The following is a 22,613-nucleotide window of genomic DNA, read 5'->3' as shown; positions in this document are numbered from 1 at the left end:
TAGGCGAGTTTAGAAGAATACAAACAGATGATTTTACAAGAATTATTTTGGATTTTGGAAAAATTTGATTTAGAATCAGAAGATTTAGGTTAGGGTTAAGTTCCTGTGTTATAACATTTAGACTAAGTTAACAAGACACTATTAAAAACAGTTTCCAACACACGATATTTTCCGGGTGAAAATTGAAAGCTTATTTTTATAGCTGTCAGTAGAGAAACCAGACGATCATATCAAAGAACTAACCTTTTCGCTGTATCTTTAGCAGTTACTTTGCAGAATACTTGTCATGGCAGAAAGCATCATCTAACTACGTTTTGTAACTGCAATGACAACTTAACGGAAAACAACTAACAGCTCCACCACAAAACAGAATAAATCTGACCTGGTGTAATTCGCCAAGCAAGGCTTAATCTTGCGAACAACGTTCCACGCCCAAGGACGGAAAGGTGAATTTGTGGTCGGATTGCACAGCACAGGCACAGAAATACTTTGCAATGATTAATTATTACTGCAATTGATATTATTAGAAGAATTCAAATTTGTACAACAAGTAGCAATCAAGTAAAGAAGCAACAGTCATCCCATGCATTTAAAAAAAACGTAATGTATGAAATGACACGTACCCAACTTCAAGCTTTGACTTAACTTTGACGTAATAGTAAATAACTGTTCATCAATGACTGGATAATCAAAGAAAGCAAGGATCTTTTGACAAGAGATTATTTTTTATAAAATTTTATATAAAAATTTTCGATTATTTATTGTTTTAAAATTACCATGAGTTTTTGTTCATTTTTGCGACAGTTATAAATTATATGTATACCCATGCAAGTAGCAGATACTGTAACTCACTCAATCAGACAGTTAACTTCCGCTCAAACTTGATTTGCAGTAAATTCTTACATGATATAATAATATAGAAACTACGACTAAGCCTATTTTTGCTTGTTATTTGCTTCATATTATGTCTGGAGAAATAACACTGGATGACTCCACTTTGGAGGACGCTTGACTTGGCAGGACATGAACAGTCACCTTCCGTGTCTCTAATGACTTAAATTTTCTGTTGCTGTTAGCACGTCAGAGTTGTAAACTTATATTTTTTACTCGAATCCGGCCCGAAACCGAAAATTTATTTCCAACCCCAATTAGATCCGAAAGTTAAATTTACTGAATGAATCGAAGCCATTTTTGATGCCATTCTTTGACATTCCTTGACATCTTCATCATCCTTTCCTACACCTAAGCAAAAAAAGCAAATTAATTACAATGCAAATGAAGCAGTATGTGTGTATAAATTCGGGCTCGAATCTTGCCCGAACGTTTTTAGAAACTTAATCCCAAACCCGACCGACTTACAACTTTGTACCATCTTGGGACACGATTACGTTGATTCGTTGATATCATTAAAATCCCCAAAAGAACCCCACCCATTGATCATTAACAGAAAATATTTGTCAAAACTGCTCTGTGCAGTCTTATGATGATTTATAAATTCTACTTCGCCACTGTTTTTGACTCAAAATGTTCTACTGTTCAAGTTTACCACATTACAAGAGATCTACATAACGTTGTTAAAGTCTAATCGTGAACCAAGTTTATGTAGGTATTTAAAATAAACAATCTTTTCGTCTTGCAAGCAGTTGAACCTGTAAAACTGTCATGACCATACAGACAAACAGATATTGAAGTAAAATTTCGGGAAACATTACATAGTTTCTTTGTATTTTGCACAAAACAGCAGAAGTCAAATATTTTGTATTTACAGTATACCGTTTAAAAGATGAAAGTTTATTTAACAATGTGCATTTGGTCGTTTAAAGTAACATTTAACCAAGAAATGAAGCGCAAAGGCAAGTTAAGCAATTCAAATAACCAGGATGCAGCAAAATAAACAAGAAATAAAGCAAACTTTTCCAATTAAAAGTAACAGAAATCCTACTCTAAATCCACAGATGACACCGTAATGAAATTTTAAAATGTTTGGTGGACAATTGTCTTTTACAATGCTCCTGAGCATCCTGTTTCGTTTCTGTTTTCAAGAGTGACAAATGGATAAATATTAGATTGCAGTATTAAAAAATTAATTTTCCTATTTCATGTTAGAAATGAATCACCAAATGACATATAGTAGATCTATATCATGTTTTGTTTTTCATTTTCTGAAAGAGTAATCAATTTGTTTAGGTAAGCTAAAGTGAACCTTAATCTTGACAGGGCAAAGCAATCAAATTCTGGAAAAAAAAAAATAGTTGTGGAAGTTAAATTCAACAAACATGTTATTGATAATGTTACTGAGTCTTCGTCGACGGTGTATAGGACAGAACGTAGCATAAAGCTTCACACTTATTACTGTCATAAGCGCAAGAACGCAAACTGTTATCATGACAATCTTAAAGGTATCACTTGTTTTAGTTACATTATGTCCAGGTGTTGTTTCGTTGTAACCTGCAACATAGTTTGAAGCTGTTACACTAAATGTTAAAGACTTGCATATTTTCCAAACCTTTTGGAAAAGGTCATTAGGCAAACTCCATAAATAGATTAAACTGCTTCGTTTATAAAAATCTAACTTTTTAAAAAGCTTTAATATTACTTAAATGCCAACGTCACCTGCAGCCGTTGTTGTCAAATCAGTTGTTGCAATAACTTCAGTTGTGCACCAGATCAAAGAAATTATCCTTTTTATGAACAAAACGTTAAAAAGATTCATTTTGAAAAAAAAATAGCTGTGGATAAATAAACTTTGCTGCTGATTTAAAAGATTTACATGAAATTGAGTCAGGGCCAAGAAAGAAGAAACGAAATTAAATATAACAATGCAAATGTTTTAACAACCTGTAAAATATCAAGAAATGTTTACTAGAACGAAGTACTATTGTAGCTACTTGTATAGACATAAGCAAAAGTTTAAGCTAATAATTAAGCAAAAATTAATTTAAGAAATAATTCAAGAAGCTAAAAGTAAAGCGCCACGCAAAAGATACAGCTGGCCAATATATAGGTTTAATCTTGCAATCGGCGTTTTATGCCTTGGGTAAGATTGGTGCCAAAAATGCGAGCAACAGCGTGTACAGTTCACACAAACACAAATTAGAGTAAAATCTTGAAGATTGCAACATTTGACCCAACAAATTTTAAGTGTGTCGAGTGATTGATAGTTCAAATGATAGTTGAGTGATAATTTAAACGACAACAAACATCTTGCAGGTGATGTATATATATACAACACATACACAAATGCACTAATGGCACAAATTAATGTTGGTGAAAGCGACTCTCATTAAGTCGTTCTATGTCATAATTATATCTTTATACACAAACAATATCTTCTAATAAGGAAAGCAATGTGCTGTGTGTATGTAATAGATGCTTGCAAAGTAATAAAACGCGCCGAGCCTAAACTTAAGTCAGAAAGCTCGGCACGAACGTCCCCGTTTTCAAGTTTTCTCACGAACCCGAGCTTTACTTTTGGTATGACCCAAACGATTGCTTTTACGACTAAAAATGAAAAGTAATAATTATTGCAACGTTTGCTACCGGATTGGTGTATGCAAAACCTTTATAATACGATATACATATTATAAGGAACCAATGTTGGAAAATCGTCTGTATAAACAAAATTTGTACAATAAAAATTTGAAAAGAAAATATTCTTGTAAATACAATCGCTAACCAGACAATTTCTAGTTATTTGAGTTTAGTTAATTTTTCAAAAAACTTATATTGCTTTCTTTAAACGACGTGATAAAATTGTACATAAAAACAACAAAGTCATTTTCAATAAAACGGTTAGTTACTGTAGATACATTTTAAATTCTACACTTAAACATAAACAAAGCATGATGATATTCGTGACAAATTTCTGCTTTGTACATATATCAAAGACAAATTCCTTCCAATAGTGGGCTGTATCTTTCTATGCAGCAATTTTAACGCGCAATAAAGTGAAGTAAAAACTTTAACAAATCCAGATATTTAAGTGCTGTAAAATAAACGTAACAATAAACCTTTAAGAATATACACATGCTACAAAAATATCCAACGACCATGAAACAGCTATTCATACAAAAACTACAGTATCATGATTCAATTTTTTGTACCATTAAGTCTATAGCAAAATGCTCAATTTCTTAATGCTAATAAATATGGTCAAATATTATTTGAGCATTTGAAAGCGCTGCCAACAAATAAAATCGTATAAAAGCCCTGTAGGCTATGTTGTATACAAAACCATTGAAACTAAAAGGATCTGTATTAAGCTTATTGTGCTTATATAACACTGGCCAACAAAAAAAACATTTTTTTTGAGTGCCAAAGATATTTTGATGGTTTCTGGGTAATTTTGGGCTGCTGAGTCCGAAAATAACATTCGTTTCTTTGAATCGGCTCTAGTTTTTGAGATATCGATGTTTTTTATTTTTGACCAGAGAAAAATCGTTAACTTTAGTATCTGCCAATTGTGAACACAAGCATCAGTAAAATGCATATTGGAAATGTCTCTTAGGCAGTATGCATTACTTATTTTGGACCAGATACTCCACTATGTCTATTTGTTATTGTAGCATCCCATTACTTCAGAAACAAGGCATTGAAAACACTCCATTTTCGGCATCATTCTGATAAGCTACAGTTTCTTTGTATTGTTCACCACATGTACAGTGTAGAGTACTCCCTTCAGTTATCACATCATATCAATATCTCATTTTATAGCTATATTGTTGTAGACTAAAGATGTTGTAATCAGAATTTAATAGTTCTGTAGCCAGAGAAAGGAATACCACGAGTCAAGTTCAAGCTATTGCTCACATAAGTAAGTTTGGAAAACGTGGAGGTTTTTTGTAATTCAAGTGAGAATTGAGTTCATTAGTGGAAGTTTGACAATATGCTTAGGCCTTGTCACTGGGAGGATGCATTTTCCTGTGACTGAATTGACAACCTGTCACATTGTCGTTCAGTATATATATATGCTCTGCAAGTGAGAGCAGTGGAAGTGTGTTCGAAAGCAGTCCATTCATTCCAGAGCCATTCAAGCAGGAGGAGCTGAGCGATCTTATCAGGGATCTCAACTTATCCAAAGAAGCAGCAGAAATTTTGGCATCCTGACTCAAAGACAAAAACTGCCTTGGAACCGGAGCTTCAATAACATTCTACCGTACAAGAGAGAAAGAATTACTTCCGTATTTTAGCCAACAAGATGACCTTGTTTACTGCAAAGACATCGAAGGGCTTCTGCTGAAAATGGGAGTGCCACAATATAGACCTCAAGAGTGGCGCTTATTCATAGACAGTTCGAAAAGGAGTTTGAAATGTGTATTGCTACATAATGGTAACAGATATGCATCTCTCCCAATTGGCCACTCAACAAAACTAAAAGAAGAGTACAACAACATTAAAACGGTATTACAGAAACTGGATTATGACTCTCACCAATGGTTAATCTGTGTAGACTTGAAGATGGTAAATTTTTTGCTTGGCCAGCAAAGCGGATATACAAAATACCCATGTTTTATCTGCTTGTGGGATAGCCGAGCGCGCACTGATCACTGGGTGAAGAAAGGGTGGCCACTTAGAGATTCCATGAGAGTAGGTGAAGGTAACATCATAAATGAAGCTTTAGTTGCTAGAGAGAAGATCATCATTCCACCGCTGCACATAAAACTTGGTTTGATGAAGCAATTTGTGAAAGCCTTGCCTGCAACTGGGGATTGCTTCAACTATATTTGCAGAACATTTCCTGCTTTGACCATCGAAAAGCTTAAAGCAGGCATTTTTGATGGCCCTCAGATCCGCAAACTCATAAAGGATGTGTGTTTTGTGCAGTCCATGACAGACACAGAGTCTGCTGCTTGGCAATCGTTTGTTTTAGTCACACAGAACTTTCTTGGTAACCGAAAAGCTGAAAATTACCAAGAATTGGTGGAAGATATGCTTTCCAAGTTGAAAGATTTGGGTGTGAAGATGAGTATCAAGGTTCACTATCTCTTCAGCCACTTAGATCGTTTTCCTGCAAACCTTGGTGATCTAAGTGAAGAGCAGGGAGAAAGGTTCCACCAGGACATTAAGGTCATAGAAGAGAGGTATCAGGGCAGGTGGGATGCCCATATGATGGCCGACTACTGTTGGAGTCTCCAACGTGACTGCTTGGCTGCATCACATTCCAGAAAGTCGTACAAAAGAAAATTTACAAGCATCGACTAATTTTTTTGTATTACAGTACCGATATATGATTGATTAGCGTGCTTTGACAGCTTACTAAATGTACATTGAGCGTTACTAAAAGTAGTGTTTGTGCTTTGACGTCGCCTGTTTTTGCGTTACAAAAATCTGTTGTTTACTGCTAACATCGCCTAAGTTTTATAATTTTTGCTTGATTTTCACATGAAACATGATTCGCGTAAAGAAGGCTCTCTGTGTTAACGATTGCGTCTTTAACAATATCGCATCAGAAATAGATGAATACTGTATGGACATGATTGAAAAGACAGATGTAGACTCATCGAAGTTGTAGTATAAAAAGAATTTTACCTATGTCAAAATTTGCGTATTTTTAGCACTTTTTGAAACAAAAACATGGAATATCTCAAAAACTAGAGCCAATTCGGAAAAACTAATGCCATTTTTGGATTCAGCGACATAAAAATACCCTAAAACCGTTGAAACTTTCTTGGCACCAAAATGTGTGTTGACCAGTATAATCAAAGCATGTGTGTTTTAATAGAGACTATTTCACCATAATGGTCGTACAACCAGTTGCTAAAGACATTAGGCGAGTTTAGAAGGAAACAAAAGAGGTGATTTTACAAGAATTTTTTTGGATTTTGGAAAAATTTGATTTAGAATCAGAAGATTTAGCTTAGGGTTAAGTTCCTGTGTTATAAAATTTAAGCTAAGTTAACAAGAGTCTATGAAAAACAGTTTCCAACATACGATATTTTCCGGTGAAAAAATGAAAGCTTATTTTTATAGCTGTCAGTAGAGAAACCAGACGATCATATCAAAGAACTAACCTTCTCACTGATTCTTTAGCAATTATTTTGCAGAATACTTGTCATGGCAGAAAGCATCATCTAACTACGTTTTGCATCTGTAATGACAACTTAACGGAAAACAACTAACAGCTCCACCCCAAAACAGAATAAATCTGACCTGGTGTAATTCGCCAAGCAAGGCTTAATCTTGCGAGCAACGTTCCACGCCTAAGGACGGAAAGCTGAATTTGTGGTCGGATTACACAGCACAGGCACAGAAATACTTTGCAATGATTATTATTAGAAGAATTCAAATTTGTACAACAAATAACAATCAAGTAAAGAAGCAACAGTTATCCTATGCATTTAAAAAAAAACGTAATGTATGAAATGACACGTAGCTAGCTTCAAGCTTTGACTTAACTTTGACGTAATAGTAAATGACTGTTCATCAATGACTGGATAATCAAAGAAAGCAAGGATCTTTTGACAAGAGATTATTTTCGATTATTTATTGTTTTAAAATTACCATGAGTTTTTATTCATTTTTGCGACAGTTATAAACTATATGTATAACCATGCAAGCAGCAGATACTATAACTCACTCAATCAGACAGTTTACGTCCGCTCAAACTTGATTTGCAGTATATTCTTCCATGATATAATGATATAGAAACTACGACTAAGCCTATTTTTTGCTTTTTATTTGCTTCATATTATGTCTGAATAATAATAATAATAATAATATTCAAATATTATTTGAGCATTTGAAAGGGCTGCCAACAAATAAAATCGTATAAAAGCCCTGTAGGCTATATCGTATACAAAACCATTGAAACTAAAAGGATCTGTATTAAGCTTATTGTGCTTTTGTAATCAAAGCATGTGTGTTTTAATAGAGACTATTTCACCATAATGGTCGTACAACCAGTTGCTAAAGACATTAGGCGAGTTTAGAAGGAAACAAAAGAGGGGATTTTACAAGAATTTTTTTGGATTTTGGAAAAATTTGATTTAGAATCAGAAGATTTAGGTTAGGGTTAAGTTCCTGTGTTATAACATTTAAGCTAAAATAACAAGAGTCTATGAAAAACAGTTTCCAACATACGATATTTTCCGGTGAAAATTGAAAGCTTATTGTTATAGCTGTCAGTAGAGAAACAAGACGATCATATCAAAGAACTAACCTTCTCACTGATTCTTTAGCAATTATTTTGCAGAATACTTGTCATGGCAGAAAGCATCATCTAACTACGTTTTGCATCTGTAATGACAACTTAACGGAAAACAACTAACAGCTCCACCCCAAAACAGAATAAATCTGACCTGGTGTAATTCGCCAAGCAAGGCTTAATCTTGCGAGCAACGTTCCACGCCTAAGGACGGAAAGCTGAATTTGTGGTCGGATTACACAGCACAGGCACAGAAATACTTTGCAATGATTATTGCTGCAATTGATATTATTAGAAGAATTCAAATTTATACAACAAGTAACAATCAAGTAAAGAAGCAACAGTTATCCCATGCATTAAAACAAAACGTAATGTATGAAATGACACGTACCTAACTTCCAGATTTGACTTAACTTTGACGTAATAGTAAATGACTATTCATCAATGACTGGATAATCAAAGAAAGCAAGGATCTTTTGACAAGAGACTATTTTTATAAAATTTTATATAAAAATTTTCGATTATTTATTGTTTTAAAATTAACATGAGTTTTTATTCATTTTTGCGACAGTTACAAACTATATGTATAACCATGCCAGCAGCAGATACTATAACTCACTCAATCAGACAGTTTACGTCCGCTCAAACTTGATTTGCAGTCTATTCTTACATGATATAATGATAGAGAAACTACGACTAAGCCTATTTTTTGCTTGTTATTTGCTTCATATTATGTCTGGAGAAATAACACTGGATGACTCCACTTTGGATGACGCTTGACTTGGCAGGACATGAACAGTCACCTTCCGTGTCTCTAATGACTTAAATTTTCTTTTGTTGTTAGCACGTCAGAGTTGTAAACTTATATTTTTTACTCGAATCCGGCCCGAAACCGAAAATTTATTTCAAACCCCAATTAGATCCGAAACTTAAATTTACTGAATGAATCGAAGCCATTTTTGATGCCATTCTTTGACATTCCTTGACATCTTCATCATCCTTTCCTACACCTAAGCAAAAAAAGCAAGTTAATTACAATGCAAATGAAGCAGAATGTGTGTATAAATTCGGGCTCGAATCTTGCCCGAACGTTTTTAGAAACTTAAGCCCAAACCCGACCGACTTACAATTTTGTACCAGCTTGGGACACGATTACGTTGGTTCGTTGATATCATTAAAATCCCCAAAAGAACCCCAGCCATTGATCATTAACAGAAAATATTTGTCAAAACTGCTCTGTGCAGTCTTATGATGATTTATAAATTCTACTTCGCCACTGTTTTTGACTCTAAATGTTCTACTGTTCAAGTTTACCACATTACAAGACATCTACATAAGGTTGTTAAAGTCTAACCTTGAACCAAGTTAATGTACGTATTTAAAGTAAACACTCTTTACGTTTTGCAAGCAGCTATACCTGTAAAACTATCATGACCATACGAACAGACAGATATTGAAGTAACAATTCGGGAAACATTTACAAAGTGTCTTTGTATTTTGCACAAAACAGCAGAAGTCAAATATTTTGTATTTACAGTATACCGTTTAAAAGATTAAAGGGTATTTATCAATGTGCATTTGGTCGTTTAAAGTAACATTTAACCAAGAAATGCACAAAGATAAGTTTAAGCAATTCAAATAACCAGCATGCAGCAAAATAAACAAGAAATAAAGCAACATTTTCCAATTTAAAGTAACAGAAATCCTACTCTACAGATGACATAATAATGAAATATTTAAAATGTTCTTAAGACAATTGTCTATTACAATGCTCCTGAGCATCTTATTTCGTTTCTGTTTTCAAGAGTGACAAATGGAAAAATATTAGATTGCAGTATTAAAAAAGTAATTTTCCTATTTCATGTTAGAAATGAATCACCAAATGACATATAGTAGATCTATATCATGTTTTGTTTTTCATTTTCTGAAAGAGTAATCAATTTGTTTAGGTCAGCTAAAGTGAACCTTAATCTTCACAGAGCAAAGCAATCAAATTCTGGCAAAAAACATGTAGAAGTCAATTTTAATCGAAAATGTTATTGAAGTAATCCTCTTCTTCGACGGTGTCTAGGGCAGAACGTAACAGAAAGCAACACAAATATTATTATCATAGTCGCAAAACTACAAAGTGCTATAATGACAATCTTCCAGGAAAACCTTGCATTAGTTACATCATGTCCAGGTGTTGTTTCGTTGTAACCTGTAACATAGTTTGAAGCTGTTGCTAAATGTGACAGATGGCGTATTTTACAAAACGTTTGGAAAAGGTCATTAAAAGAACTCGATAAATATACTAAATTGCAAACTTTTAAAAAGGTTTAATATTAGTTACGGTTATCTTCACCTGCAGCAGTTGTTGTAAAATCAGTTGTTGCAATAACATCAGTTGTGCACCAGAGCAAATAACTTAAGCTTTTTATGAACAAAACGTTAAAAAAACTCATTTTGAAATTAAGATTGCTGCTGTAGATAAATAAACTTTGCCGCTGATTTAAAAAATTTACATGAAAATGAATCAGGGCCCAGAAAGAAGAAACGAAATTAAAGATAAAAATGCAAATATTTTTTAACTACTTGTCAAATTTCAAGAAATGTTCACTACAACGAAGCACTATTGTAACGACTTGCATGTTTCCATGTACAAAATGTGGTATTCTAAGCATAAGCATAAGCATACATGGAAATAATTTAAGCTCTTAATCAACATTGTACAAAATGCAATGTTTAATACAAAGCACCCCTGTAACTAAACTCATGATCTGGTAGTCCACGTAAGTGGAAGTGGTACATTTTTCATTGCTCTTCTACCAGTTCCTTGCAAATTAAGTCGCTTGACGCGATAGCACATTACCTACAATAGAACCAACTATAGCACTACATGCTCTGTCGGTATGGCAATTTATCACTGCAGTAAATTTGACAACAATTTTTTGTTGCTACCACCTGGCGGCATGATTATCGTCCATTGTAACATCCAAATAGGCAAATAAATCATATTTACTTGTAGTAAACTGATCATGTAACTTACAGTAAAAAAATCTTCTATGTACATTAAATACTTTCGCATTGTGTTGCATAATAAGTCTTGCACCTGCTACAGTATTTATCACCAACTTACTACTTTCGTCAATATTTCAAATTGAGAAGCTTCTAGTTTCCTTTCTGCATTTTTCCTATATAAAATGCCGTTTCCATCCTGAACTAAATGAATATGTTTTCTCCAAACAAACCAAATACCTTTTCTTTTCATTTTAATTTATTTTATCATATCATTTCTGAAAACCCATTTCTGGTAACTACCTGTTCATAATTAGCTTAATGTTGCAGCAAACTAACTACACACCACAGTTCCGCTAAAAGTAGAATGCCACGCACAAGATACAGCTGGCCAATATATAGGTTTAATCTTGCAATCAGCGTTTTATGCCTGGGGTTAGATTGGTGTCAAAAATGCGAGCAACAACGTGTACAGTTCACACAAGCACAAATTGGAGTAAATTCTTGAAGATTGCAAACTTTTGACCCCGCAACTTTTAACAGTGTGGAATGTTTGAGTGATAATTTAAATGACAACAAACATCTTGCAGGTGATGTATATACATACAACACATACACAAATGTACTAATGGCACAAATTAATGCTGGTGTAAGCGACACTTTTTACGTCGTTCTATGTCATAATTATATCTTTATACACAAACACCAACCTCTAATAAGGAAAGCAACGTGTCGTGTGTATGTAATAGATGCTTGCAAAGTAATAAAACGTGCCGAGCCCGAACCTAAGCCAGAAAGTTCGGCACGAACGTCAAGTTTTCTCACGAACCCGAGCTTTACTTTTGGCATGACCCAAGCGTTTGCTTTTACGACTAAAAATGAAAAGTAATAATTATTGCAACGTTTGCTACCGGAAAGGTTTGTGCGAAACCTTTAAAATACGATATACAGACTACAAAGAACAAACGTTCAAAAAGCGTCTGTATAAACAAAATTTGTACATAAATAATTTGAAAAGAAGCGTGTAAGTACAATCGCTAACCAGACAATTTCTAGTTATTTAAACATTTCATCCATTTATTTGTATGATGACGACAACCACCAGGAGTATACAATATATTGTATATTATACAATATATTATTCCATAATTTTGCTTTGTTTACTTTTGAACCGGTTAAATTTTTACTTTAAAGATTTAATTTTTTACACATTCCTGTTGTTTTTCAAGTTTGGAATTTGAATATTTAAACCGAAATATACAAAACGTTGGAATGTTTCAAGATATTTTGAAATAATGTCTTGAGGAAATCGCTTTGCGTGAAAAACTTACATACTTTGCAAGCGTCTGCAACATATATGGCCATTCGTTTAAAATTAAAAGATTTTGTTTATGTACAAAAAAGTAGCTGTATTACAAAATGACTCAAATACAATAATTTGTGTGTTCATTGAGTTGCTGACCATGCATATTGACGTATTGTTGTGTAACAAAACTATGTCACCTGTTATTTATAGAGTATCTTATGTTTTTTCCGTGTTATAATGCGTTACTTTTCATTTGCGTCATATGAAACGTCTCAATTTGCGTTACGTCACATTTTGCATTCTATAAAATCCTTTGTTGCGATTTAAGCGGGTCGGTTTGGTTTTGGTCGTGGGAGCTGTTTCATGAAATAAATTGCTTTTTTTGGGTTTTACAGATTGTGTGATGGTGATGGATGGTGGGAAAACAACCTGGCACCAGAAGGCAAGAATCTTCGGTTATAGTTGTATGTGTATTAAAACATTCTATACGTTCCATACACTACAAAAGCTTGCTATTTATCCTCAATCTTTCCACAAAAATATTCTACACACATACTTGGATTTTAATGCACTAAAGAGTAGTAGAAATGCGACATTAAATAAAAGTTAACTAAATTCCGCGTTGTACTATTGCATGTTATAAGATATTGCTTAAAATAATCTGTAAAGTGTTAAGAACAACTTGTATTGTTTATTAGAAGAATGCGAGTTTTACGCTGTTATTCCAAAAAACATTTAGCATCTAAAAACAGAACTGTACTATGCTGTCAGTGATATCTTAAATCAAATTTTCAATTTCACATTTTGAAACTTTACTGAAAATTCCCCATCCAAAATTAATTGTAAATGAACGTTAAGTTACTAAAGATTCATTTTAAATTCAATACTGAAACATAGACGAATGCAGCATGATATTATTGCGAAAATTTCTGCTTTTTACATATATCAAAGACAATTTCTTTCCAACAATGGGTTGTATCTTTCTAAGCAGAAATTTTAACGCGCAATAAAATTAAAAACAAGATTTCAGCCAATCCAGTTTTATATGACAGCGCTGTAAAATAAACGTAACAATAAACGTTTAACAAAATACAAATGCTACAAAAATATCAGACGACTATAAAACAGCTATACATACAAAAACTACAGTATGATGATAAAAATTCTAAAAGATTGCGTTAAAAATTGCCCATCACAAGGTTCTTGTATCTTTTTTACGTTTCAATCCCATTCTCCAGGAAATATAGATCAGTAATCAACCGGCAATCAAAGATTGCGCCACACGATGAACGATTTCCTTGTCTTTCTCTTTGTTGTGTAGGATTTTTGTTTTTAATAGAAAGCTGATTTTTTAATCATTTTCGGGATCTTCGTGTATAACAGGAAGATAATTGATCTCCTCCGTAGAGTCAGGATCTTCATGAAGAGCAACAAGAAATTGATCACCTTCCTCTTCACCTTCTGGATCCTCGTGTATAGCAGAAAGATAATGGAACCCTTCTTTGGAGTCGGGATATTTGTTAAGAGCATGAGAAAGTTGACTACCCTCTTCTTCACCCTCTGGATCCTCGTGTATAACAGGAAGATAATTTACCCCCTTCGTAGAGTCGGAATCCACGTGAAGAGCATGAGGAAGTTGATCACCCTCCACTTTACCTTCTGGATCCTCATGTATAACAGGAAGAGAATTACTGCTTTCCTCAATTCCATGGTCATTGAGTTCAACAACATGAAGTTGACTTTCTTCCTCTTCACCCTCTGGATCTTCGTATATAACAGGAAGACGATTTTGCCTTTTGCTCTGTTTCGGGCTTTTGGTTTATTACAGAAAGATCAGTATTCTCTAAAAATTTTTATGATTAATTCATGCCAATATAATAAAATAATAAAACAATATGCATAACTATACGTTTTAAATCTAGCCATAACGCTGGCATAATTACAAACAAGCCAATACCACTTTCGTCATCTTTCTCTTGCTCGCTCGGCCGGCAGCATCGCTTGCAGATCCCCATAACTTTATTTTTTAACCATTTATAACTTAAGCATAAAAAAATTATAAAAATTGCCAAGCCTCCCATTATGATATATTGAGCAGCATGGTTCATGGCAGCATCTAGGCGAAGTATCTTAGCAGTTACTTATCTCTGATTATATGTGATCAAGGGTTAGATAAAAAGAAAAAAAAACTCTAGTCTTGGTATGTCATTTTACGGCAGATATAACGCTATTGATTGTAGTATAGAATAAAGTATACTGAAATCACATTCTTATACCTAACTGATAAAGCGTTTGTAATTTCTGGTAATTTCCTGTTTCAAACCTAGCACAAAACTTTGGTTAGCTTGAAAATGTATTGTAAACTATGGCGACTGTTTTTCTTATCTTCAGCAAAATAACACATCATCGTTAACGTAATGTTAGTTAGTTACCGTTTTCGATCATTATCCTAGGTTAAACTCTTCCATTTTAGCAAAACCTACCATGCAACTCAAACAGTGTGCCTTTAAAATTGAAGTAAAATGTGTCCTTTGTGACATCTGGCTAAAACCAGCTTACAAAACCACAAATCACAACTGATGACAGCTCCACAGCAAAAGTAGAATGGATTTTGTGCGAATTGCTTATCGAGGTTCTGCCTTGCAATCGACGTTTTATGTCTCGGGTAGAAATGGTGCAAGAAGTGCACTTAATGACACCTAAATTCCACACAAACACGGCGAGGAGAATAACATGAAAAGATACAAAGCCTTCGAATTTTTCTTTTTGACACCATACGTGTAGTGACAATACATCTTGTATGGAAGCACGTTCCAGACAGAAAAATACACAACAAAATGCACCAAGATCCGGATAAAAACCATAGAGACGCCAAGCGATGGTGAAAACACCATCATTGGTCATAAATCATTACCATAACCATAATCATACATCACCATAAGTCGCCATAATAAATCATTGTTTTGACATAGATAAGTTTTTATTTCTTAGTAACAGGAGCATGTTACACACAAGAAAAGTAACTAACAACACTTCTCGTTATAAACGCTTTCCGCATGATATTATATTTCGAAAGTTAAGTATCTCGATTAATTTTTTAATTTTTACAAGGGTTATGCAGAAAAACAGGAACGCCGTCGTTGATGTTTGGATAATGGCTTGAGAGCGTCGAAAATGCATTACTGTAAAAATGTTGAAGCGTCGCATAATCTAATGCGACATAAACATTTCTTGTAAAAAGTCAATATTATATAAGTTGTAAGGTGTGCTTTCCATTGTCATCCAGATTTTTAAGTCAGTTAAAAAGTTAAGGGCTTTAAAAACAATTACACTTATTTTACAATCATCACAAGGCTTTTACTGTCACAAAATTAGTCAGCGGTTTATGTTAAAACAACGAATTTATTTTTTTATTTTTTTAGATTCCGTATGTGATCAATCAATTAGTAAAAGAATAAAGTAGTTTATATGATTAATTTTCTTAACTCGTTTTTATAAATGAAATTGGTAACTTCATTCTTTATGTTTTTTATACGGTGGTGCTGGAAGATGCCATCAATTACTTGCTGCCTGTTTACTGATTGGTACGCAAAACGGTTAAGGACGTATTTCAACGGTGATACACAGGAAAGTGCAAAAAAGTTAGAACACTTAGTGCAGGTAAGATAATAAGTAACCACAAAGTAAATTTTTTATTTATTAAAAGTCAAGTAAATTTTACTTTTACAGTTAAATAAGTTAATACTTGTGTTATTACTTGAAACAATCTTTTAAAAGCAGGTTGGCCGCAAAAGCCATTTCATCACGATCAGAAATGAAAAACGACCAAATATTAATGTGTTTATTGCAAATTAATTATTCCAAAATTAATTTATGCGACCAAATATTAATTAGATTTCTTATATAGACAAAAAGAAAACAAAAACACGCCAACGTTTAAGCCTAAACCCCTTGCTTTCGTGTCTGCTTGTTGCAGTCATTTTACAGTAACTAAAACATTATACAACACTAAATATTTCAAAGGTATATCTGGTTATAGCAATTAGTGACCGTAAAGTGACATAACACTTAATGTGAAGGCTTAAGTGAACACTTAAATATTATTTTAAGAAAGGTATTGCTTTCAACTTGTTGTGTCTTGTGTAGAATGTGTTTTTAAGTTATTTAACATTAAAATCAAAATATTTTTGAAAAAATCTATTTTATGTTTTCCACAATAATTCTTAATGTTGTTTGTTATAAAAAAAATTTGTTTCCGAAATTTTACGAAACTTAAAATCTCCTGCCTTTTCTATACTCCCGGAAAATTTTCAAAAACTACTTCAATGACTGTAATCCCTATATTTCTTTCTTCTTGCTTCTGGCCTGCAGGGTCTGAAAACTTACCGTCAATATTGGGTCAATTTTCTAAAATGTCTGATTCCATCAGAATATCAAATAACACAAAAAAACGGAATGACGACATTTGTAAGGGGTTTGTGATTTACCTTTGTAATTACTAGCGCAGGATATGAACAGAAAGAGCAATATAATTTTCCAATCTTGGTGTTTGCAAATGTACAACTGTCCAAGGTACATTTGTCATGTCGATTTACAATTTTATTTTAAGTTAAAGTTTTTTCTCATCTAACCGAATCAACTTCAAATCATGTTAACTTAAAGCGAGTTTAACACGTTCAAGTTTATGAACGTAGTATTACAGCCTTGTCTATACATCCCTGAAAATTCATTATTTCAGGCTTCCAGGCATATGGCCTTGTCTTAAGCATTGAAGTGATGAACATTTTAATAATCCAATCGGGTTGTGATAACGCAGCAAAATAAACACAATATACAGAGAAAACAATTATTAAACAAACTGAAACATATTTAAAGCTAAACAAACAAGCAAAGATTATGAAACAGATTTTCCAAACTTGTATTTTAAAATTGATTTGTTATGACATTATTTTAACTTCCTTACATTTTTATTCATTTAAAAAAAATGATAATTGGCATTCAAAGACTGTTACATTTAAAGAGATTCCATCTTCTAATGCCTGATTACAAGATGTCCATTTGAAAGGCGAAATTCAACATTTACGTCTTGGCCTCCTGAAATAAATATCAAAAACGTTTTTATAAATAAATATCAAAAATCATGCTACAAAGCGGATTTGGATCTTAACCATGCAAAAGACTTAAATTTCAAATTTAAGCAAAAAGAATGCTTAATTGTAAAAGTAAATGGTCCGCACTTCTTTCTATAAATATTATCTTCTTCCTTCTGTTTCGTCTAGGCAAGTTGAAGCCTAATACAAGTATAAATGAAAAAAGGAGTAGGTATCCAAAAGCCAAACAAATCATTTCAGATGTGGTAAAGTGAACCCGGTTAGTTGATGGTTTCTTATAAGAAGTTCCGGTTTCAGTCGTTGAAATATCTTTGTCATCTGTGACGTATAATTTACAGTCAGCGTGTAAAGCTGTTTTGCATTTTTATAGTCTACTTTATCGTTTCATACTATGCCATTTAAAACCCACACTTATGTAAGCTACAGTAAAATTAATATTACCTGAAGTTCCTACTGTAACAAGATTTCCACACCACATCAAAATAAAACCGCAAAAATCTTTACCAAAATACATTTTGAAATAACAATTTTAAGCATACAGATATGTTACCGCCCTATTCATGAACAGATAAAGAAAATACCGTTTAAAAGACATGCATAAATTTAGGATAATTATGACGTTTATACATGAAGTCTATATAGCCTTTTGCAGAAAAACCGTTTACAATAAACTCACTTTGTCCAACTCGCAGAGAACTTCTTTACTAATAAAAACAAAGTTGTCATCACCTTGTTTAAAATTGAAAGAAATATTGCGTGTGATCCCGCTGTTTAAAGAATGGTACGTGATAAGGCACTAATTGCGAAATAGTTCTTTTCATTAATAGAGCCTTTAAAAACGCAATTAACCGTCTTTGTTTTCTTTACTTAGGTATACTTTTCAGTTGCGTATCTATACGAAATAGCTCCTATATGACAGAAATTGAAAGTCCTTAAAAACTAGAAGACTCGATACATACAGTGCATACTGATGTTGTTCTAATAATTATCAGACAAACATTTATCAAACATGTTTACAGCATTTACGACAGGTCGACTTAATGTCAATAACAATGTAACTTGTCTCAACATCGTGAACAAAACACATTGACACCTTTGATCTGTCTGAAATCTAGCATATAAAATAGTACAACAAAATTACCCCTTTTTAAAGCTCAGTCTCAAAAATAAATTACACTCAGCACTTGACGCAACTCGTCTATTAAGGTTTGATGCTGCGAGGAAGAGTGTGCCTAGCCCGGGAAACGATGCAAAAGATGAGTCTAATAATGCGTGCAGTTCACACAAACACACATGCGAAGTGGAATCCAGCGCTCGACAACTTAACTGGGAGCTTAAAAATTACAATAAAACAGTGTTTATCCCTTGGCACCTTACCTACCACTGGTGGTGCGCCACTCGCAAAATTAAAGCTATAGATTGTCGAGTTAAAGCGTTTGGTATTCCATCTGATTTTAAGATTGTACTGTAAGCAACATTTGTTTTATGTACCTTGTTTTAAACTAACCTTAGACAAGAGTGACCCTTTTAAAGAAAAGTTAATTTAACTCTAGTCTACAGTCAAGGGATTCAGTGGGTTCTAATTACATTTGAGATGACAAAACCGACAGGAATACAAACATAAAAAGTGAAAATTAGTAGGGAAGGGTCATATAATGTGTAAAAGCGGTTCCATACGATTGACTAAGTTAATATGAACAAAAGTTATTAGTGCAAGTGTACTTTCTTTATCGGTTTGACTGTCATTAAATGATATAAAAACACATGTTGCATTATTTCTGTGGTTCAGAAAGTGAAATGAAAGTGAAGTTTTAACAAAGAAGGTTGTTTAGATTAAGCGTACACAGTTGGTTCAAGGTAAAAATGTCGTCAAATACAACTTGAGAGAGCAAGGTAGAAAAAGTGTTAAATTTGAATTACTGTGGAAGCAGTGCGTTTGTTAAGAACGACAGATGCAAAATAGCTTCTGCAACTCTGTTTGACAATGTTCATTGTAATTTTGTAATCGCAATACTAACGATAATTGGTTGATACTTCTGTGCGTGTTTTGGTGGTACAATTGACGAACCGTACAGCAAGATGATGCTCCAAGCGGTTGTTGTTAAATGCTTTCTATTAGATTCTTTTCTATTCTATTAGATTAGAACTGTTTCCGGTTATGTGTTGCCATGTCAAGCAGCAAAACAAAGTAACCAGTGGGAGCAGTAAGTGACAAGATTGATTTCTTGCTTCTTCTTCGTCATCTTGTAATAAGCTTAAAGTTAACATATCGAGCAGGAAATGGCTTCATACACTTTGAACAAGACGTTGTGAATACCGAAAACTGGAAGTAGTTTTAAGCAGGGTTTTCTATTAAGACTTTCTTGATTGTTGGTAAGCTTACTTAATGGCTTAAAATGATACGTTTATGTTTATACTTTTTATTGAGTTTCTCTTCACCAGGTTCAATTTTATGCACGTATTTTTTTTAAATAAGCAGCAGAAATAGTTCTCCACATTAACATGTGTTTCAAAAGGCGTTTTTGCAAATTTTTGTTCATGAAAAGCCTATGCTGTTTTTTATGGTGCGGCAGTTACGTTACAACAACAATTGCAGGTGGGTTCAAATTCAAATACCATGAATTCACAAACATTCTACAAGTTTTTTTTTAAATAGTTGCTGGCATGTAAACTGAACAATTTCTAACACACTGTTGAAGATTGTATGCAATACTGTAACTGACTTTTTAAGCAAAATACACATATTTCTTGAATTTTTGAATTGTGTTGTATTGTTGTTTGAGTTGTGAATTTTTATCGTCGTATCATACAGATGATAAAGAAACAACGTCAAGTCATTTAGAAAGTAAGCCAGAACTTTCTCTGTTTTCGGAAGTTCGTGCAACCACCTTTGCTGTGATTGTGGTAATAATTCTGGTGATTTTAACTTGCGTTTTCTGCCCCGGAATCTGGAAATGTAGTTAAAGAAGAGAAGGTGATTAATTTTTACCGCTAAAGCCTAATTATACTTTTTTCTGGAAACTCGCACGCGTTTCTTTATCACGACCAAGGCTTATTTTAACATGCATCTCTTTTAAATATGATGGTTACTTTTTTTTCAGAAAATCCACAAGAAACAAGAAAATATAGAAATTCTAACCTTAAGGTGAAATCTTCCGAGAGCAATGTGGAAAAAGAATAATTCTTTATTAAATACTATACAATGTTAAATTGTTTGATTTATGACATGTTAAAAAAGAAGAAAATGAGAAAGTTATACAAGAACATTGCATTCGTCGGTCTTTTAATAAAAACTTTAAAACAACTTTATTACTATTATGTGCTTCCTGTTTGTTGTATGCTGAGTAAAGTTTGTTCGGTTAGCTTAATTAATAAAAAGTTAGATTATTTGTTGATAATTGCTTGAAAAATATTCACATTTACTTTTTTACTACATTTCATTGAACTGGTGTACATTAGCGTTTAAAACGGATACTATGCAAAACCGTAAGAATGATCTTTAACACGTAAAAAGGAAAAGTACATTAGGCGTTGAGCAAACATATAGGGGAAAGTCATCCATATTGAGACATTGCCCAAAATGAGATGGCTATATAATTTTTCCATCCTCACTAAATTGACTGGTTTTAAGTCCATTATGCCCATTTTCTTTTGACATATTAGCTAAAGACTAGTTTACTTTGTGTTTGGAGTTATTTTAATCGAAAGAAAATTTCACGAAGTTATACCAGAAATTTGCTGCTCTATGGCTAGAGGTGTTAGTTTGTAATTGCAGTGGATTTCCTTTTTGTTTTAAGTTGCTAACACTCAAAAGACACAGGTTAATTCGCCATACATTTAAAATTGGCTGACGTAATGGTTTTTCATTCACAAACGGTTTAATGGCAGTGTAACGACGCTTTTAAGATGGGACACATCGTCCCGACTTGAGGAACTTTAGTGTTATACCCATTTGGATATAATATTGATATCTACATTTTGACAACGTTTGATTTAGTTTGGATCAAAACACGTAGGATTACATAGAAGAAACACGACCGTTTCGATTCTCAGTGAAAATGTTTTATGGGGAAATTTGCGTCTCCACAAAGTTGGGTGCGCTTGTCATATTTTAGAAATCAACTTCTGGAACGGAAAAAGGTCAACTTGAAAAAACAGTCTAAAACAACAATCTAGAAGTCATTGTAAACACATATTTTCAAAACAATTGGTTTTGATTCGTTTCATTCGTATTATTTTACTATAGATATTGTCAGTAAAAATTTCTAATCAAAATTAAGGGGTCTCAAAAACTGTATTTTCAAACATTGAATCGAAAGTTAAAAAAGGTAAAGAAGCACTACTTCACACCAACATTGCAATTTGTGCCATTAGTGTTTTTTTGTATACAGTATGCAGCTTACTAATTAATGCAAGTTTATACGTCTCCGTTAAAGATACTGTATAGCCTACTTTTGTTGTCGTTCATCACACAAACATTCCCAACTGTTACTGGGTTCAAAGTTTGCAATCTTCAAGAATTTACTCCAATTTGTCCTTGTGCGAACCGTACACGTTGTTGCTTGCATTTTTGGCACAATTCCTACCCCAGGCATAAAATGCCGCTCGCAGGATTAAACCTATATATTGGCCCGCTTTCAGTTTTCACATGTCATTCTACTATTGATCGGAGCTGCAAGGTTTAGTTATTTTGCTGTAACGTATTGTAAGCTGATTGTGAACAGGTGGGCAGCATAAATGATTTCTAAGACTGATAAATAAAAAGAAAGAAAGAAAGAAAGAAAGATAGTTTGTTTGGAAAAATCATGTTAATTTAGTTCAAACTGAAAACGGTTTTATATACTGGAACAATCCAGACAGCAAGCTACAGTTAAACTTTCTCAATTTGAAGCGTTGACAAAAGTAATAAATTTGTGATAAGGAAAACTTGCATTGCAACTGAATGTGTGAAGATTTAATGGAAATATAGGATTGAATTTTTTGTACATTACCGGTTTGCCATAAATACTTTGCATGTTTTCATGGTACCATGGACGATAATCGTGCCGCCAGGCAA

The 22,613-nt window shown here is 33.4% G+C and overlaps 2 protein-coding genes and 3 long non-coding RNA genes across 6 annotated transcripts; 1 reads left to right on the top strand and 4 right to left on the bottom strand.

The window, feature by feature from the left end:
• Positions 1-1,705: 1,705 nt before the first annotated feature.
• On the bottom strand, positions 1,706-3,476 carry LOC143460228 (uncharacterized). Its single transcript, XM_076957656.1, has 2 exons — positions 2,614-3,476; positions 1,706-2,448 (listed from the first exon to the last, which is right to left on the bottom strand). Exons 1-2 carry the CDS (start codon positions 2,711-2,713, stop codon positions 2,228-2,230), a joined length of 321 nt encoding a protein of 106 aa, XP_076813771.1. The 5' UTR covers positions 2,714-3,476; the 3' UTR covers positions 1,706-2,227.
• Positions 3,477-9,614: 6,138 nt separating this feature from the next.
• LOC143460105 (uncharacterized) lies at positions 9,615-10,645 on the bottom strand. Its single transcript, XR_013117828.1, has 2 exons — positions 10,488-10,645; positions 9,615-10,343 (listed from the first exon to the last, which is right to left on the bottom strand). It is a non-coding gene; the product is annotated as an uncharacterized LOC143460105 (long non-coding RNA).
• A 2,427-nt stretch (positions 10,646-13,072) lies between these two features.
• On the bottom strand, positions 13,073-14,588 carry LOC143460257 (uncharacterized). 2 transcript variants are annotated; one of them, XM_076957699.1, is made up of 2 exons: positions 14,404-14,588; positions 13,073-14,210 (listed from the first exon to the last, which is right to left on the bottom strand). In XM_076957699.1, exons 1-2 carry the CDS (start codon positions 14,552-14,554, stop codon positions 13,798-13,800), a joined length of 564 nt encoding a protein of 187 aa, XP_076813814.1. In that variant the 5' UTR covers positions 14,555-14,588; the 3' UTR covers positions 13,073-13,797. The 2 variants fall into 2 exon arrangements, 1 of the variants encoding a protein (XP_076813814.1); XR_013117851.1 differs by having other exon boundaries at positions 14,094-14,289.
• A 2,632-nt stretch (positions 14,589-17,220) lies between these two features.
• LOC143460562 (uncharacterized) lies at positions 17,221-18,113 on the bottom strand. Its single transcript, XR_013117901.1, has 3 exons — positions 17,999-18,113; positions 17,684-17,875; positions 17,221-17,540 (listed from the first exon to the last, which is right to left on the bottom strand). It is a non-coding gene; the product is annotated as an uncharacterized LOC143460562 (long non-coding RNA).
• Positions 18,114-20,003: 1,890 nt separating this feature from the next.
• Positions 20,004-20,833, top strand: LOC143460879 (uncharacterized). The gene is made up of 3 exons (XR_013117970.1): positions 20,004-20,153; positions 20,370-20,531; positions 20,659-20,833. It is a non-coding gene; the product is annotated as an uncharacterized LOC143460879 (long non-coding RNA).
• Positions 20,834-22,613: the final 1,780 nt, after the last annotated feature.

The sequence above is a fragment of the Clavelina lepadiformis genome, chromosome 5 (assembly GCF_947623445.1).
Source record: "Clavelina lepadiformis chromosome 5, kaClaLepa1.1, whole genome shotgun sequence".
Lineage (NCBI taxonomy): Eukaryota > Metazoa > Chordata > Ascidiacea > Aplousobranchia > Clavelinidae > Clavelina > Clavelina lepadiformis.
The sequence above is the reverse complement of the archived record's forward strand: the minus strand, read 5'-3'. Positions and strand labels throughout refer to the sequence as shown.

Excerpts from the sequence above, each read along its gene's own strand:
- LOC143460228 (XM_076957656.1), bottom strand. The coding sequence starts at position 2,713 with ATGAATCTTTTTAACGTTTTGTTCATAAAAAGGATAATTTCTTTGATC. Across the intron at positions 2,449-2,613 it reads TTTGACAACAACGGCTGCAG|GTTACAACGAAACAACACCT; the intron begins GTGACGTTGGCA and ends ACTATGTTGCAG.
- LOC143460257 (XM_076957699.1), bottom strand. The coding sequence starts at position 14,554 with ATGAACCATGCTGCTCAATATATCATAATGGGAGGCTTGGCAATTTTT. Across the intron at positions 14,211-14,403 it reads AGAGAAAGATGACGAAAGTG|ATCCAGAGGGTGAAGAGGAA; the intron begins GTATTGGCTTGT and ends TTATATACGAAG.